General features: G+C 39.9%; 2 protein-coding genes across 6 annotated transcripts in view; one reads left to right on the forward strand and one right to left on the reverse strand.

Moving 5' to 3' along the window:
- CTNNA2 (catenin alpha 2) overlaps positions 1-19,027 on the reverse strand; it is a 505,236-nt gene that overhangs the window by 148,798 nt on the left and 337,411 nt on the right. The window contains exon 1 of one of the 5 annotated variants that reach the window (XM_027660544.1): positions 7,803-7,821. The exons of the other annotated variants lie outside the window; for them this stretch is intronic. The gene's annotated coding sequence lies outside the window, so the exon portion shown is untranslated. Of the gene's footprint in view, positions 1-7,802; positions 7,822-19,027 lie in introns of those variants that run through there. 5 annotated transcript variants of the gene reach the window in all.
- On the forward strand, positions 7,956-13,801 carry LRRTM1 (leucine rich repeat transmembrane neuronal 1). The gene has a single exon (XM_027660549.1). The coding sequence runs from the start codon at positions 8,889-8,891 to the stop codon at positions 10,449-10,451; it is 1,563 nt and encodes a 520-aa protein (XP_027516350.1). The 5' UTR covers positions 7,956-8,888; the 3' UTR covers positions 10,452-13,801.

The following is a 19,027-nucleotide window of genomic DNA, read 5'->3' on the forward strand; positions in this document are numbered from 1 at the left end:
ATAGTAACAGACAATCCCTGAAATTAGGAGCTGGAAACAGAAAAACAAAAGAAAAAAAAAACCAAAAAAACCAAAACAAACTCAAAAAGCAACCCTAGAAGTAGGAAGAACAAGGGCATAAAACAAGCAAAAAAAAATGAGATACAATTAGAAGAAGTAAAGTGAGGATATGGACCCTAGTATTGCTTCCAGGCTTGACTTCTTTCATATTTGGGAATCATTATTGTAAATTGCTTATCACTTTTCATCCCCTACTGCCAAGGGCCCCTGCTGAGCAATGTACACTTGGCAACACCAGTAAAGATTCTGGGGGCTGAAGGAGGATGTTGGGGCAGATTTGGGAGCAGCTTCTCTGCCCAACATCCACAGGACTGGGAGGGAAGGGAACCCAGTGGGTTTACAACACACTGAGGGACACAAATCCTCGGCCAGCATCCAAAGGGTGCACCAAGGAGGTGGGTAGCTCGGGATTTTCACTCCAATGGTTTCCCAAATCCTCAGGATTGCTGCCAGGAACATTACTGATGTAATCACGAAAAATGGTTATTCATCCACAGCCACGCATGCATCACACAGCATCCACTTAAACACATAAACACCTTTTCATAGACAAAAATCTCTGAATAATGGAGAAAGAACTACCATACATCTTCAGCCACAGGCATTTCACAGATAGTGACCTTCGGTTTTGATTTAGAGGCTCTAACTAAAAAAGCTTGGCTCTACACCAAATCTGAAGAAGAAAATCAAACACACTCTTGTCAAATTATAATTAATTTGCACTACAAAAAAAGAGCAGAAGTAAGCCAAGCATTCTTTAAAAATGGTCTCTAGAATTCAAAACACTCAGTAAAATGTCCTATGTCTCGAAAAAGAGGATGATATTTTCCTGTCTTTTCAAGTTGATTACGCATCTTTCCACTCATTTAAAATATAAATTGAGTCTTAAGAAGCAATAAGCTCTTCATTTTACAGGAATATTAAAGATTCAAAATCACAGTAGTAGCAGAGGAAATAGGATTCTAAGACACAGCTGAAGGAAACCCTAAAGTTTTGTTACTATTTGCCCCTCCAATCTGCTGTTTCACCTTTAAAAACATATATAATGTGAGGGTAATTATGATTCATACTATTGTATGGATGTTGAGAATGTAGTTGGCATATTCATTCCAAAACTTTGCAGGTAAATTCAAGATCTTTGGATATGTTATAAAAATTTGCAATACCTTTCTTCACATTTATTAAGAGTAAAGGAGTAACACAGACTTTTGATTGCTTCGTATGTTTCTTCCTTATAGGACATAAAAAGCCTTTAAAACAAATTGGAACAAAAGCAAAGAAAAGCCAGGAATGATTACTTCAAAGGCTGCCATTGGATCTCACAACATTAAATTAGCTATTGAGCAAAGCTGGGTTTCTAAGATTACACATAACCACACGCAAACCTCCTCCACCATATGAAACTGTTCAGCAAGGCCCCAGTATTTTTAAGCTGGTTTAAAAAAAGAAGGTAAGGTTATTGTCTTTTTTTTTTTTTTAGAATGCATGACTATCTTTTGTTATGCCTTTAAATGTGTCCTTCTGAGACTCCTGACCCATGATTATTTCTCTTAGACATTACATCAGTTGCAAATAAAATGTAATGAAACCATAAATATTTCAGGTAGTCAACAAACTACCGTCTTTAAGCTTGCAAAAATCACAATGACTTCTATCTGAAATATGAGTCTTCAACCTGGTTTCTGCTTTATTAATTCTGTGTATGAGCTAATGACCTAGAGTCCCTCTAATCTCCCTATAAGATGCAATACACATGGAACCAGGATTTCAGCACATTTCATCCCGAGTTTTCCCTTCAGATTATGGATAAAATCAGAGCAGAAGCAGGAACACATAAAAATCCGATCTTCTCTATCTGCCAAAATTCACCAAGAAGCAACATAACAGAGACTAACACAGTCTGCCAAAGATGAGATTGAGTGTCTGTTGTAGGTGCTGTGCTACAATCTGACATCCATTTCCATGACTACATGACAGCTGATATTGGTCAGGTCCTCAGTAAATCCAGGAGTCAGATCTAAGAACATTCTAAATTATATTATTTACAGGTAACATTTTCCAAAAGCAGAGTTTCTCTGTAAAATAACTCCTTTGCATGTAGTGATAGGACAAGGGGGAACGACTTCAAACTGAAAGAGAGGAGGTTTAGATCAGGTATTAGGAAGAAATTCTTCCCTGTGAGGGTGGTGAGGCTCTGGCAAAGATTGCCCAGAGAAGCTGTGGCTGCCTCATCCCTGGAAGTGTCCAAAGCCAGGTTGGCCAGGGCTTGGAGCAACGTGGGCTAGTGGAAGGTGTCCCTGCCCGTGGTGGGGTTGGAATGAGATGGTCTTTAAGGCTCCTTCCAATCCAAATCATTTTATGACTTTATGATTCTATTTTTCTCTGGAGTAAATTTAAATGATATCCTATGTGACGAGTGAGGACTCAATAAAAGCCTTTATTCTATTTCAAAATACTAGCACCGACTTTATCGCCAACTCATACTTCTTGAAATAATGTATCCACAAAGGGCAGCAAAAACGTTTTTTGTTTTTTCTGATAGTACTTTAAAATATATTTGGAAAAGAGCAGAAAAAAAAATGGATTGACTAATGCTGAGGAGAACAGATTTTCTGCTCTTGGAAAGTCTTCCAAGAGTAGTTCATCCATTTGTAAAAAGACTTTACAGAACAGTGCCAGAATCAGTTTTTAACTTGTTCATCATAGCTTTCAATAATTGATTTCATAACTTCCTCTCAATTTTCTCTACTTCCCGAACCTCAGAAATCTGAAAAATGTTTACTGACACTAAAGTTTTGTCATTGCTTAAGAAGAGTGAACAGTTTTGCTTCAGAAGGGCTGTCCCAACATAAGACAAGTGCCTTTTATACAGCATGGCTAAACCTGCATCCCCAGGTGAGACTGGACAATTTCCTGAGCAACACAAGTTATTCTGGAGAAGAACACAAAATTCTGGCAACTCAGAATTCTGAACATGTGATGAGTTTAGGAACATAACCAGTTTAGTTACAGGGGAGATTTTGCCCAGTCCTAATCAGCCCTGCTATTCTGTCACTTTGTGGTGCATTCATGGTTGAACCATCACTAGCCTCTCTCAGATTGATCATTTTGAGGTAAATACATCAAGATAAAACAACCAGCCAACCTGAGATGCAATGGTGTCAATAGCCACCTTGGAGCAGATACATCCATGCAAGAACAGAATCCTTTCAGTGGAAACAAGTCTTGAAGTACAAATAAAAGACCATTTAGCACTAGTGTTTATACAAGAAAACAATCCTTACAGATGAACCAGCAACAGTAGTAGAGGGCAAGGTAGATGTTTTCAAGTGTGTGCATGAGCTGTGGCCCTCTTTGCTCTTAAGTTAATTGGAAATTAATTACAGTTCATTCACTGGCACCTCCAGAAAAGCTTGGGAAGGTCTTGAGACAAACCTTTCTAGAGTGTCTTGCTTAGCACTTCTGAAGGTGGAACTAATTGATTCCCAGTTAAATATGACTAACTAAAACCTATACAATTGCTAATTGTTGCACTCTACATGTGCTCCCTTCAAGATGTCCCAAGACATTTTTAGAGATATAAATTAGCAACAGTTAATCAAAACACAAGGTTTAAATTTTCACTTTCCCTGTCAACCAGAAGTTCCACCAACCTGGTCACTTGATGATAACACACCAATCTTTGCTTAATCAGGATGTTGCACGATCTTCACCAATGTGTTGATTAATCACAAAGGGATAGTTTTATTTGTTGTCTTTTTTCCATTACACCTGGACATTCAGAACCAATAACACTGTCTAGAGCTTTTACAGCACGTCCAGAAATCCATAGGCAAGTTCACTTAAGAGAGTCAGTAACTCTTTAGATTATTCAAGCAGTTTACGACTAATGAACAGGAGAGAGATACTTCATCTTACGACTGACATATTTTCCTAAAAATTGACATTTCTGCACTGCACTGACAAAGCTGCACACCGGTCTCTTGTGTGAGTGACTTTATAGAGATAGGCACAACCAGCTGGGTCTGAATGTGGACAATGAGGATGGAATGGCTGCAATGAGACAGAAAAGTGTTTAGCACCTTGTCCAAAACAATAACATAATTTATAGAAGAATATCTATTATTTAAAGGTGGTAACAAATCCAGTTTGTCTGTTAGGTATTATAAGAATTTAAGGACGTATGGAGTCACCAGGAGTATTTTGGTAAAAATCTTGCAAAATATAATGCATTTTTATATCTACTAAAAGAGGCATGTTGTACAGGAGCTGGATTTCTTATCAGCTGAAATCCTAAATTCTATACAGAAGGGGCAGCCAATAAATGTCCAGGTTCACCAAGACAGAAACACCAGAGAAATAACAGATTGCTCTACTTTGAGTCATGTCTTTTTCTTCCCTTTTCTGTTTTTAAATGTTTCCTTTATACAAAATGCCATGCTTCAGCACCCTTGAAAATTAAAGACTACCGAAGATCAAGGTTTGAGTCCTTCCATTCATGAAAGGAAATTAAAATCACCACTAAAAGTCCCACTTTTTATTACTCTGATATAAACCACTCAGAAAATACCAGAAGGAAGAACTATACTCAGTATTTAATACACTGTTCTGACTTATTGTATTTTGTTAGTGAATTTATTAAAAGATGTATATATGCAGAGTTAGACATCAGTGGCCAGATTCTGATCTTACTCACTCTGTCCCAGCCCCTCTGTCCTGGATTGCAAGTAAATCAAGGTAAATACCTAGGTAAAAACAGTAATGGAATATAAAAGGAATTAGTAAGAATGAAATTATTCTGAGGCCAGTTAAATCCCATGGGACACCTGATGGTTGGACTGGATGATCTTAGAGGTCTTTTCCAATGTTACTGATTCTATGATTCAATGTTTAATCTGAACTCAATATTAAAAATGTGTAGACCAAATACACTGAAAGATGTTTTCTTTTTTCAACCTGAACAATTCTAACAGTCACTGCACGGTGTTGCCAGTGGATTACACTTGTCATGACTACAAGAAGTAGCTTCCCACTTAAACTTTCTACAACTTTATGTTGCTCTTCTGTAATCTACTTCACATTGATTTAATCAAGCTCCCTTAAACATGCATAAATTGAGTTTGCCATTCTTAAAATATTTTATAATAGCACATTTAATAAAGCTAATTTAAACCTGCTAATTTTATAGAGACTTGCCAGAGGCTTTGAAACTTCACAAAATGTGTAAACTTAATAGTTTGGCTGTGATAATAGCTGAGACAGTGGAAATTAAGCCCTTTACATTACAATCATGTTCAAAGTGGATTCCTAATTTTATTGCAAAACAAAAGTATGTTGCATAAATATAACAGAAAACCAATTTATAAAAGATATTTCAGGTCAAGACATACATTCACCCAAGTTTGGCTTTTCAGATCCAAGTGGCCCAGTTCTTGAATTTGGTCACTACTGTGCCTCAACAGCACAGCCCCAAACATACACTGAGGTCTCTCATTTTAAAGACTACCTGGAATCTTTTCTACAATTAAATTTTGTATAAGTTAAATCAGGGTTTCTCATTCAACAGAACTCTGTAGGAGCTTTGAGACAGCGTGCTTAGGGCCATTAATTCTGGGTTCCTAATTCTAGTTGTCATTCTTCCAGCTGATGCTATATAGGTTTGCTACTGTCTGCTCTAATTTCTACCTTTGAAAACCAAATGATAATGGATTATATGCCAAGTGTGGGAATAGGCACATTGAGTAGGATCCAGGCTGTATCCCAGGTGATAGCAAGAAGAAGCAGTGCAAAAAAAAATATTCAGCTCTTCAGTGAAGCATCAAGGAGTTTCATCTCTACTAGAGGAATTCTTCACTTTATACATAGCATTTAAATAATAACTAAGTGATCATTATCATCATCTGATTTGCAGAAAATGGTAGCTTTCCTTGAAGATATAACTGAAATTTTTAGGGCTACTGTTGCAGATCTCTCCTCAAATTTTTATATGGGAGAAGGTATTAAGACTTCACCTACAAAGACTTGTAGGATTGCAGGTTTTTAAGGGACACAACCTCATTGCTTTGAAGCTTTTTTCACTATCTGTAAAGTTCAAGTCATCTCTTAATTTTTTTTTTTCCTGCTAATTGCCTCAAAATATTCATCAAGGGAATCTGGAATATATTCTTGGACAAGGCTTTTTTTTTTTTAGTCTCTCCTGTTTCGATGCTCTTTCTCTCGGTTCTGTCATTGCTTTCCTTCCTGCTTTTGTGTACTCAGAAACAGAATTAAGGTGTACTGCAACCAGTGGACACTTGCATAAACAGCCTGCTTTGAATAAAACAGCACGATTTTGGGAGAGGAAAACCACCTTCAGCTTTCCTGCCCAAATGCTAAAACATAGATGAGGTTCATATACTACCAAAGCATCACATTTTTGCTTTGAGACCACTGAAATGCTGTGAAGAAAAAATGTAAATAAACTGAACAGGGAGCGTAAAAGCACGTTGATTCCCAGGTTCTGAAACCACAGTTAAAGTGGTTTATATTTGTAATTTATTTAAGACTGTTTTTGGCAAATACATTAGTAATGCATCTCCTTCACACATTTTTATGCACGAAAGCTTCAAGTTTGCCAGGACCTCTGTAAAGCAACTTTTACTGCATCAAATTACTGCATTCCTTGATCTCTCCCAGCACACACTCCCAGTAGCCAGCCACACTCAAACACAAGGATCAGCTCTCTCACAGATACTCCAATAACAGGTCTTTTAAAAAAATTAACACAGTTGTGAAAAAGAAAGCAAATACAACGCTTTTGCCCTGCCCCTCCAGCATTTTGCACCCGATGTCGACTTAAAATCAGCATTTTCTTCAGCAATACTTGTATTTCCATGTGAAACTTCTTCACTGAGAATTGATGCAGAACTGGGAGCTGTCAGCTCTGATCGCATCCACCAGCACACAGGCTTGAGACTCTATTTCATAATAGGAAAAGATGGCCAGCGTTTTCCTGACAGAAGTACCACACATTTTTCAGTCAGTAAAAATTACAGAACTCATTGTCGATGCATTTTCCATACAGAATGAGCACTGCAAATTATCAGGCAAAGATTGTTTTGGTTTTTTTTCCCCCTTTGGTACACGACACAAAACCCAGCACAATCTGCAAAACTTATTAACTACTGGGGTTTGAAACCCCTTCTTTGCATGCTGCCGACACGGTCACAGCAACCTATACATTGATCTTATTCCAAAAGCACAGTGATCTTTATGCTGGAAGAATTCTAGTTCTGTGTGCCGTAGCATACACTGCAAAGGAAAAGAAAAAGCCTTTAGGAAAGGCATGTGCTGAACACACAAAATATGCAGGATGGAAAAAGACCAAATGTAATTAAAGCTTATATGAAACGAGACATTCCTATTTGCAGAGCTCTGGCTGCATTTCTATGAGAAAGAATGCACAGAATTTCAAATCATGCTCTATTTAGACAATGTCAGAAGAAAAACACATTCCCCCCCCCCACCCTCCACACCCCTCAATCCCCCACCCCAAGACTCCAAAAGGCAAATCTCATCATCGGAACTAAGAGAGAAAAAGCAATCCAAAGAGACCGGTTTACATATTCCTTCCCAAACCAAGAAATCAAGTCTCTCCCTCTCCCGGCTAATAGCTTATAAATTCAGACTTTAAACAAAAGCATCACCAAAAAAAAAAAAAATATATAAAAAAGAAGAATCATCCTAATTCTCAAGCTTCCTACTTAGCACTGCCTCGCTTTTGATGATTTGTGCGGCTGTGTGTGCGTGCCTGTTTGAGAAATGGCGAGATAGGCTTAAAGTATTTTCCATTTCATCAAAGAGCATATATTACTTTCCTGGTTCGCTCCCGATGTTGGTTTTATGCCCACCCCTTTTCAATCTGCCCATGTCTGAGATGCACAGTGCAGGCGTACAATCATGAGCAGCTTACGACACTCAGTGAACACTGGGTGCCTCTGCATGCTCTAGCAACATACTGCTCAGCTGAAGGGAAGGGATTCTTGCTGTCTCTCTCTGCTCTAAGCATCACCTAACAAGCAAAGCGAACAAAGAATGGGAAATAAAGCGACCCTTAGCCGGTCAGTGAATGAATGGTAACCTCTCTCTGGAGTAAAGGTTGTGCCGGTCAATGGTCGTTGCAAATGACGGACATTAAACAGATTGACAAATCCTGTGGAGTCGTTAGTAAAGAGTTTGGAGTTTTTTTCACGCCACAGTGTTAACTGCAGAGGAAAGGACAGAGGGAGAAGGAGAAGATCAAGCTCATGTACATAGTTCTGAAACTTGCAGGTCCTAGGAGGCAGCTCAAAAGCTAGCTGGACAAGCCTTTCGCTCGTTGAGCAGAAGCGAAGTGAGACATTGTGAGCTTGCCAGCCTTGCACAACATTGAAAGGGACTGAATTTGTAGCACAGAGGGGTCTTTTTTAGCTCTGCATATAATTAGTCCAAACACAAAGGAAGCAACTGAATGGAGGTTGTCACTCTCTGGAAAAGGGTGGGTAAGACACTTTTTAATTAAATTCTTTCATGAAGAAAGATTTTTTTTTTTCCTTTGCTGCAGCATTTAACATGAACAAAATCACTATCATTTTACCTTTGAATGTCTGTGAACTTTAATGCTGCACAGCTCCTGCATGCTGTAAAGTGAAATATTTGCCTCTGTGTTTGTTCTGTTTGCTGTTTTGCTTTGGTTTTCGGGCTTTGTTTCGTTGGTTTGCTTTTTTTTTTCCCCCCTTAAATAAAATATGATGTAGAAATTGAAAAGATTCAATGGACATTCTCAAGCATATTTGGAAATATTCTTGCTAATGGATTTCCTTCTTATTGGTCTCTGTTTAAACTGGCTGCTGAGGAAGCCCCCGGGGTTGATATTGTGTACGCTGGGTATCTTTTCTAAAATGCTTCCAGCTGTGAATAGTGGGTGTCCACAGCTCTGTCGGTGTGAGGGCAGGCTTTTGTACTGTGAATCACTGAATCTTACAGAGATGCCTCGCAACCTGTCGGGCATGATGGGCTTGTCTCTGCGGTACAACAGCCTTTCAGAGCTGCATGATGGACAGTTCACAGGGTTAATGCAGCTCACGTGGCTCTATCTGGATCACAATCACATTTGCTCAGTGGAGGGGAATGCCTTTCAAAAATTGCGGCGAGTTAAAGAGCTCACCCTGAGTTCCAACAAAATAACCCAACTGCCCAACACCACTTTCCGCCCCATGCCAAACTTGCGCAGTGTGGATTTATCTTACAACAACCTACAGTCTTTGGAGCCCGACCTGTTCCATGGGCTGAGGAAACTGACAACTTTGCACATGCGGTCGAACGCCATCAAGTTCGTGCCGGTGAGAATTTTTCAGGACTGTCGCAGCCTGAAGTTTCTGGACATAGGATACAATCAGTTAAAGAGCCTGGCTCGAAACTCTTTTGCGGGCTTGTTCAAACTCACTGAGCTGCACCTCGAGCACAATGACTTGGTGAAAGTGAATTTAGCCCATTTTCCCAGGCTCATCTCCCTGCACTCTCTCTGCTTGAGAAGGAATAAAGTTACCATCGTAGTAAACACCTTGGACTGGATATGGCAACTGGAAAAGATGGATCTCTCCGGCAACGAAATCGAATACATCGAACCTCACGTTTTCGAAAGTGTACCTCATCTCAAATCCCTGCAGCTGGACTCCAACCGGCTGACCTACATCGACTCCCGGGTCCTGGACTCCTGGAAGTCCCTCACTAGCATCAGCCTCTCCGCCAACGCCTGGGATTGCAGCCGGAACGTCTGCGCCCTGGCCTCCTGGCTGAGCAACTTCCAGGGTCGCTACGACAGCAACCTGCTCTGTGCCACCCCCGAGTACGCGCAGGGCGAGGATGTTTTGGACGCCGTGTACGCCTTCCACCTGTGCGAAGACGCAGACCCCACGAGCGTCAACACCTTCTCCCCGGTGACCAACAACAGTGACCAGACGCTCAGCTACGGCTCCGCCACTGCCACCTACGACGTGCCGGACAGCGGCGAGGACCGGACCACGTACGCCGTCACCATCACCATGCCCGGCGAGAACTCCGAGAACGCCGTGCAGATTCACAAGGTGGTGACGGGCACCATGGCACTGATTTTTTCCTTCCTCATCGTGGTTTTGGTGTTGTACGTCTCCTGGAAGTGCTTTCCAGCCGGCTTAAGGCAACTAAGACAGTGCTTTGTCACACAGCGCAGGAAGCAGAAGCAGAAACAGACCATGCACCAAATGGCTGCCATGTCAGCCCAGGAGTATTATGTTGATTACAAACCCAACCACATTGAGGGAGCCCTGGTGATCATTAATGAGTATGGATCTTGTTCCTGTCACCAGCAGCCAGCGAGGGAATGCGAGGTGTGATTTTCCTTGTGGGATTTAAACAGTGTGCAACCAAATAACAGCGTGCAGGCAGACAGTGGCACGGGGTGGGGGGGGTTGCTGGGCTTTGCTGGTGGTTTCTGACGTGCACCTCTGCCCAAATTGTTAAGAGGGGCTGTCCCAGAGACTTGATATTTTAGCTTTATCGTGTCTTAAAAACCTTCAGGACAGCCAATCTTAAGGTTTCATATGCTAATACTCCCTTTGAAGATCTGTCAATATTCAGGAATCTGAGAGTGTAAAAAGGTACCAATTATTGATCTTTTGTAAACTAAAAAAAAACTGTTTAAAATAAAAAAAAATAGCATTTACAGTTTTTACAGACTGGTGTATATTACATGAATGGTTCCCTGTATACAAAATGCAACAGTTTAACCTCTTTTTCTCTTCATGCTGAGTGTTGAAATGAAAGTCAAGGAGCAAAGAAGCCACATAAAAGAGAAAGCTTAAAATTACCCATTGTAATTAGCACACATTCACATCCATCATGTTGCTGAAGATATGAAGCATGACACTGGAATTCTATTTTTGTTAATGTGCTACCTGTAACTGGATGCCAGTACAACAAGGAGCCAGTGCACCTCAGAAAGGCTAAAGTTTTGACCCTGTCCCTGGGACAGGATTTCTGAGGGTTTTTTAAGTACAGCTCACTTGTTAGTTGCTGCAAGATCCATAAAAACAGCATCAGAACCCTTAGAAGTATTTTGTATCAAAACTGATAATACTGCAAAGACTCCCTAAAAAAAAAACAACCAACAAAACCCAAATGAGTGAAACACTGCCAAAATGTGCTCATCAGAAATATAAAAAAGACCAAAAACCCCACTAAATTTAAGGGCTTTTAATAGCTTTTCCCACTTTTATGCTTGTTTTGAGTTATGCCAAGAGCATAGCTCTTGTTCTGTGCCCTGTGGTGCCATGGTGAACGGGGAAGAGCAAAAGCTATTTGGGTCTCAGTGATGAAACCTGTGTGTCTGAAGAGCAAAACCACTGTCAGGGGAAGATAGAGGTATTAGATCCTACTTCTGGGTCCTGTAGTAAACTGCTGGCAAAGCCCAGCTCATGTCCTTCCCTTCCACCACCAGCCTTCACTAACAAAACAACCCTAAAAATCTCTGCAGAGGCTGAAAGCAGATGAAACCTCCTTACTTAATGAGTGATAAATGGAATTGATGGATATAAAGCAGAGATTTCACAATGTAGAATCACACAGCTGTTTTATCTGACTGCCCTTAAATAAAGGCTTCCTTTCTTTGTATTTTGGATTTTTCATTCCAGTATGTGAACAACTTGATCCTTTCACCAACTCCCCTCGTACTAATTGACGGTGAGGGAGTTTTGTAACACCAGGCAGAGCATCTTGAAATTTTCTTCCTACGGCACTACATGGGAATAAAATGTTATGGATAATGAACTGGGTGACATTTCTATGCTCTGTACATGCTTCTCTATCCTCAGGTTACCACCAATAGAGGAACAATTGCAAAATCTTACATGTATTTTAATGTAACACAGGGGTTTTTTCCCTTTTTTATAGCATCGAAGTGCCACCTACTCTTACAAGGCTATAGCAGGCTTATAAAGCAGAAAATAGGCACAGAATAAATCACTTGTTTTCCTGCACAGCAGGTTTTAGCCATTAACTTTGAGTGTAAAGAGTGACTTTTATATTTTTTTCTGACTGACACTATTTTAAGGAGTCAGAATTTATTTTCATCTATTTGATACATCTCATCTTCTGTAATATTAAATATGGCAAGAGCCTTTTAATCAAAATTTTTATTCAGTGAGACTATAATATCATCTGTGACAGCAATGAGATTATGTACTGGGAGAGGACTGTTTCATAGAGAATTTAATGAAAATCAGCTGCTTTTTCACTAAAGCCACTGAAAATTCCCCCACAGTTTCAAACAAGCCAGCACTGTTAAAACCAGGCTTTTCTCTCTTTAAACAAATGCACATTTCTCTTCCTGTGCCTCAAACCCAGAAGGGCCTGATCCATCCTGAAACTCCCAAGTGACCTGAGGGGTTGAGTGTCCATGTACAAACCTAACAGGGAGAACAGTGAGAAGGTAAAGACCCCCTTGTCTTTTGGGTTGCCTGATCATGTTTAAGGCAAAAAATATTTGCCTACATACATGCTAACTCAGGGCCAAGCTATATTTATTTTCCCCATTAAACCCTTCTCTGAAATCAGTAGGGAATTTAACTGTGAAAAATTGGCTCTCCAACTTTGGACTAGGCTATATGTTCCTCAAATCCACAAGGCAGCACTGCAGCCAGCAGGGCTGATTACAACTAGTTGCCAGGATGCTTCCAAAAAATCAACTAAGATCGTTAAAATATTGTCTGCATATGGCAAAATATATACATATATATATAAACTGGCTTTATTTCTATAATGACCCCCTGCTGCTATAAAGAAATGTATTAGTGCAGTCATGGCTTTGCCCCTGTAAATCTAAGACAAGACTGATACCAACAAACAATCATCCCGTGGTTGTATTTCAGTGTATTTTTAGCATATTTGTGGGTTGTATTTGAAACACACGAGTGATTGCACCCCTCTGGAGTTGTTCCTGCTGCTTATTGGTGTTAGCAACCTCCAGCCACGTTTGCAAAGACGTGAGCAATCCTGCCGTTGGAATTTATTCACCTCTGTGCTTCATGCATCTTGCACTGACAGCTCAAGTAAACTGAGCAGAGCGTTTTCCTTTAGAGGTGCAGTGATTTCCTAAGTGGGAGCTGATTTCGGTGTTGCCTGTTGCCATTTCTCCTGAAGAGAGGTGATGACCACCAATGACTTGCCACCCTGAGCAGGATGATGGATGGATCCTCCACGTGGAGCAGAGCCTTTATTAAAGGATTTGTTTCAAAATCTTCATGCAGAAATCTTTTGTGAGGGTAATCTCTTCTAGAGACAACCTCCTAGTGGTCCCCAGAGGATATCTGGAGATCCTGACACCCTCTGAATATTCACTGGTGAAAAGAGGGGTATCACTGCTGTTACCTGGCAGTACCACAGGGTGCCCACATCTAGTCTGAAAGTTTACATGAAATATATGTGGGTAATAAAGAAATAAAAGAGCCAGTATGTCATTTCAATCTAGCTATTGCAAATCCAGTTATTCATCCTGCTCCAGGCTATTTCCATTGGTATATATGGGAGTTATTATATTTGTACTGCATTTATGGCAACTGCAGGGACAAATTTTCCCTAACTCTTTCTTCCAAATTTTGTGTTCAACAGTTGTCCAGAGATAAGTCATTCCCTCTCTTTGATGCCCTTATTCTGGCAATATTAAATGGCTCCAAATTCAAAAGGAATAAAAAAAGATGCTTTTGGGGTTAGTTGTGACAGTTTTGTCCAAGAGATGCTTGGGGAATATCAAAGGAAGGAAAATATTTTCAGTATTCCCTTTCTAATGCTCTACTTAATAGGACTAATCTCCCTTTTATAACGAGGTAATTAGCATTATTTTCTTTATATTTAACTGTCTTTTTAAATACAAGACAGGGTGAAAGGCAAACAAAAGAACTACCTTTTTTGAGGCTGGTTAACAGTACCAGTGTTATAGATCTCTAACATGCAATCTCTTGCTGCTCACATCAATACCCACTCACAGTGCACCCAGTGCTGAAGGAACTGTTGCTGTGTATGCTCTGAATGTATATAAGGGATGATTTATTTTCCTTTCTGTCTTTTTCTTTTCTTCCTTTCTGTACTACTTAAAAAAAAAAAAAATATATGAAGCCACGGAATCAATGCTAATGTACCACATTCTGTTTCTGCCCTGAAAATATAAAATACAAAGATATTCTGTGTTAAAGTTGCAAATTCCCTCCTTTGCCATGCTGTCTGGGTACTGCAGGGGGTCAGACCAAGGGATGCCCCCTCCCTCTGTGGTCACAGCAATAGCTGAAGATGCAGCCCCTAGTTCAGAGCTGTCTTGCAAACCTGTGCCAGAGAAAGACCATTAACCATACCTAAGGATATTTTTGTATGCTTTAATATATTCTGTATATGTTTTTATGGCTAAGGCATCGAAGGGTAGTTGAAATGAGTCTGTTTGATCATTTTCTTCGGTTCTGATAAAAAAAACCAAAACAACTCATTTGCTATTCAGATGGACTAAATTTGTTCCTTGTGTGTGTCTCATTCTGCATTAAAAGCAAAAGGACTCCCTGAATCCCTCTCCCTTCCCCCCACAGCTTCTCCAATGGTATTCAGAGTGGCAACTAAGGAGTATTTAATGAGGAAGCTTATTTCTAATGCTATAACAGTAATAGCAGTAATAATAACGAAATTAAAAGGAGACAAAAGATAAAAGACTGGAGTAACGACAATTAAATCAGGATGTTACTGGATTCCTTTGCCTTTTCTTTTTTTAAAGATGGTTAATCTAAAGAACTAGCACAGATGAAAAACCAAGACTGAGGGTGGGTGGAGAAAGCAGTTTTTAAAACTGTGCAAGCAGGAATGAAACAGCTTCTGCAAAGGAGAGTACAACACTAAATAGCTTCATTCAGCAGGAGAGAGAATAGGGAAGGGTGAAGGGATGGGATGAAAGGGAAGATGAGAACTGGTGAGGAGGCAAGGGGACCACTGTGCACACATGGGAAATGAGACTTTTCAGTGCCTTCCCTCTGTGGCAAGGACAACAGCAGAGATGTAAGAAAGATACCCGGCATCTCCTCTCTCCCTTTCCAAAGTCCCAGTCACACACACTCTCTCATCACAGAGGCACAGACAGACATGCTTCCCCAAACACACGTGCCCACAGCCCCGTCATTTCCTCCACCACCTCCCTGTTCCCTGGGAGCACAATGTCCCCCTCATCCATCACTGTGTTTGCTGAACTCCAGCACTGTGCCTCTGCCACTGATTTTTTTTGGCTGGATTTCTAGCTATCTTAGCCACAGTTCACCACAGGCTTTCTAAAATAAAAATCAGACTTTTCTACCCAAAATATCTCTTTTTTTTTTTTTTTTTGCTTTGTTTTTTAAGAAACCCTCATCTAGAGAGATGGGTGATTGCGAGTTATCACAGATTCTCCTGCTGATTATATCTACACTCATATTCAGCTTTCATGTTCACAGCTATTATGACAAACAGATCTGAGATATTTTTGCTGTGTTCAATTTCCCATTATGCACCAAGGTTATGCTTTTCCTTGACCTGCTCAACCCAGTCTAATATTAACAAATTGAGCATTTACATGGGTTCCTTTCCAAGCATGTAGTTGATTAGGAATTTAGGAAATGCTGGTGATTTAAAGATTAACCTTTCATATAATTACTGACATAAACCAGCGCTATTAAGGTATTATAAACACTATTCAGAGTATATTCTCCATTAAAAAAAACCAAAAAAAACCCCCAAAAACCCAAAAAAACCCCAAATCACATTTCGAGCCATGCGAAAGACTTTCCATACCAGCCAATTTTTACTTTTTTTTTTTTAACAGAAAAACCTGGTGAAAGGAAAGGAGTAAGCACAGCCTACCTCTAAAGTTATGTAGAGGAAAGCAAAGCTATAAAAATAATACAGAAACCAAGCAACAGTCTTCTGCTGGCAAGACACAGCTTGTAATTGGGTGGGTGGCTGTGAAGAGCCGAGATGAATGCTGCAGAGCACTGTAATTTTATTGCACTGTGTCTGCTCTAAAGTGCACATATTTGCAATGGAATCTGTATTTCCCTGAGAACAGGGCAATTGTTTTTTGTTATAAAGATAACATCACTTGTTGGCATTCAATTCAGACACAATTCTTCAGCCTTTAAAGCAATTACTGTTCTTATTCGCCTTTGCTGGGGGGGATAGTTGGAGGAAACAGTCAAATGGAACAGGCTGCACTGAAAGGAGTTTGAGCCTAAAGTCCCAGGTTTACGTTACAAGAGAAGAAATCCAGTTTTAAAATAAACAGCAGCTTTTCACCTTTTCCTCCATTTCTCCTCTTCCTAAAAATCCAAATATGTAACATCACTTCTAGAAGTCAGAGTGTGGTTAAAGGATAACATTATGAGCATCTGTGCTTGGCAAACAGTACTTACTATTCTGCTAAGGCACTTTTATTTTAAATCACTTCACTGCTCTCGTGTTCTTCGCATCCTCACCAGACACAGTAACTACCACCAGGAAGATGTCTTTCAGCACGGGTGCTATGGGAACGTGACCAATTCCCTTCCATTTCTGAGCTAACAAAGACTCAATCTGAGATTTCAAAGGTGATAGGTAAGTAGAAAAATCTGCTTCATCGCTGAATTATCATTTTTAGCACAGCAGACTTCTCTGGCTGACATGGTCAGACGCTAAACCCAGTCGTTCTTTTATTATCAACTTTATTCTGGCCCTTTTTGCTGACGTGCCTTTCCCCTGATCATGAAACAGAGCACGACACCAGAGAGAGGGCTAAAAATTGTATTTTCAGTAAAGTCTCAATGTAAAAAAAATATGCATGGACACATCAAATTGATTTAAGGGCTGATTTAGTGAAGGCAATGCAGCTCCTCTACACAAATCTCCCTGTAGTAGCACACCTCTGTACCCTAGTGGTTACAGTAAGGTATAAGCAAACATCCTCTGATAGCTGGGGGACTCCAACTGAAAACAGATTTCTGAATACCTTTTAAAATATACACTTTCTAATTTTTAACCCTTCTCACCCATTCTCCCATCTCTCATTCCCAGAACCTCACAGGCAGGGTGAATCAAAAGCAGGGAGGAAGAAGAGGAAAACCCTGAAAAGCCCAAACTAAGCTACAAGAACAGTCCACAGCTACTGAATTCCAGAGGTTTTGGTTCTTTTCACAACTGTCAGCCCTTTGAAACACATCTGCTATCAACCCTCTTTGCAAGATGAGAGGCAAACTGAGTTCCCAGGAGTAAACCTGGATCTGTCTCCATGGTTCAGTGCCTGTCTGACAGCCTGACTTGCTAAGAGAGCCTGGTAAATATTAAAGAATGTTAATAATAATGAGATAAACCACCTGGGGATTTTTCCCACTTCTTTTTTTTTTTTTTTTTAACTTGGCTCCATACTAAAGTTTATCTTGACAGAATCTGATCCAGATTATTTCCCAAAGCAATTTTTTCAACAGCAAACAGAAATCTTGGTTGCTGCTAAAAGGTTTGCTAAAGAGGCCACTGCATGTCAAATGTTTACCTTAATTTCATGTAAATGTCACTCCATATTGGACATTCTGTGTTTCTTTACCAGCATATGCAGCTGCCTCCACCTTCAAAATCCTTCCCCTTGTACCTCAGCTACTTTTACAAACAGCCCAGAACCTGCTGCTCCTGTCAGATCAGATTCCCAAACAACAACTAGATGTCATGAATTTATTATGTAATTGATGTACTCTAATAAATTGAATGTGAATCCTATGGCCTGAAAGACAAAGAAATCATGGAGACAATAAAGGAGTAGAAGGAATGCATCTGACATACTCTCTATGGGGAAAAAAACCCACAAAACAAAAAACACTGTGTAGGACAGTGCTGGAGGAGCTTGAGGAAGGTGAAGGGCACAGAGCATCAGCTGAAAAAAAAGGTGAATTATATTTTTCATCAGCTGAAAAAAAGGTGACTTACATAGTAGGAAGTCACTGCTAAAAAGCAAAGCCAAAAATGGTAAAGGGGACAGTGCCCATAACAGATTAATCAGCAAGACTTGAGTGATAAACAACACAGGAGAACCTCAATAAGGGGTTAACAAAGCTCTGTGGTGATACTTGATGACAAAATGAGTACATACAAACATGTATTTGCACTGGGAAAACAGCAATCCATGAAGTCACATGGAACTAAACTCTGGGCCTATTCATTCCTCTGTCCATCTTTGCTCTGTCATGATTTTTAATTTTTTTTTTTTAACTTATTTATTGCTGATATGTACAGAATTGGGCCCACAGAGATTGTGCTTTTACTTTATGGGAAATATGCTAAAACAATAGTTGTTTTTTCAATGGGAGGCACTTCTACCCTGAAGTAAACCTTACTGTATTGTTTTTGTGTATCTATTTCCCTGATTTCAGAAACTGCTAGGGATTACACTAGGCTATTCTAGCTATTGGAATGAATATCTTCCCAAAAAGTTCCCTGAAGTAGTTTTATAAAGTTACACTGAGTCTCTTTCCTAATAAAAAAAGAGTTGAAAACTTTTTTCCCCCTGGTTATCTTTCCCCATTATGCAGGATACTCCAGCCCCAATCTGTCATTTTTCATTAGCAAAGGAGTCAAGCTATGTCTGTTAATGAACAGTCTTAATGAGGATTTGGTGAATAAACCCTGGAAAATCAAACTCCAAACAAATACTAAAATCTACCTCAGATCTATTGTTTGCAGGTAATAGAAATTGGGAAATAAGAGAGTTTAAAGCAATAGGGCATTTAAAACAACAAATAAGGTCAAACCAATGGTGTTTATCAAGAAATTAAAAAAATCATGGAATCACAGAATGTTATGGACTAGAAAAGACCTTAAAGCCCATCTCATTCCACCCCCCCTGCCATTGGCAGGGACACCTTTCACTCCAAGAATTTGCTCAAGGCCT

Source organism: Corapipo altera, unplaced genomic scaffold, assembly GCF_003945725.1.
Source record: "Corapipo altera isolate COAL_440 unplaced genomic scaffold, ASM394572v1 295, whole genome shotgun sequence".
In the NCBI taxonomy this organism is placed as follows: domain Eukaryota; kingdom Metazoa; phylum Chordata; class Aves; order Passeriformes; family Pipridae; genus Corapipo; species Corapipo altera.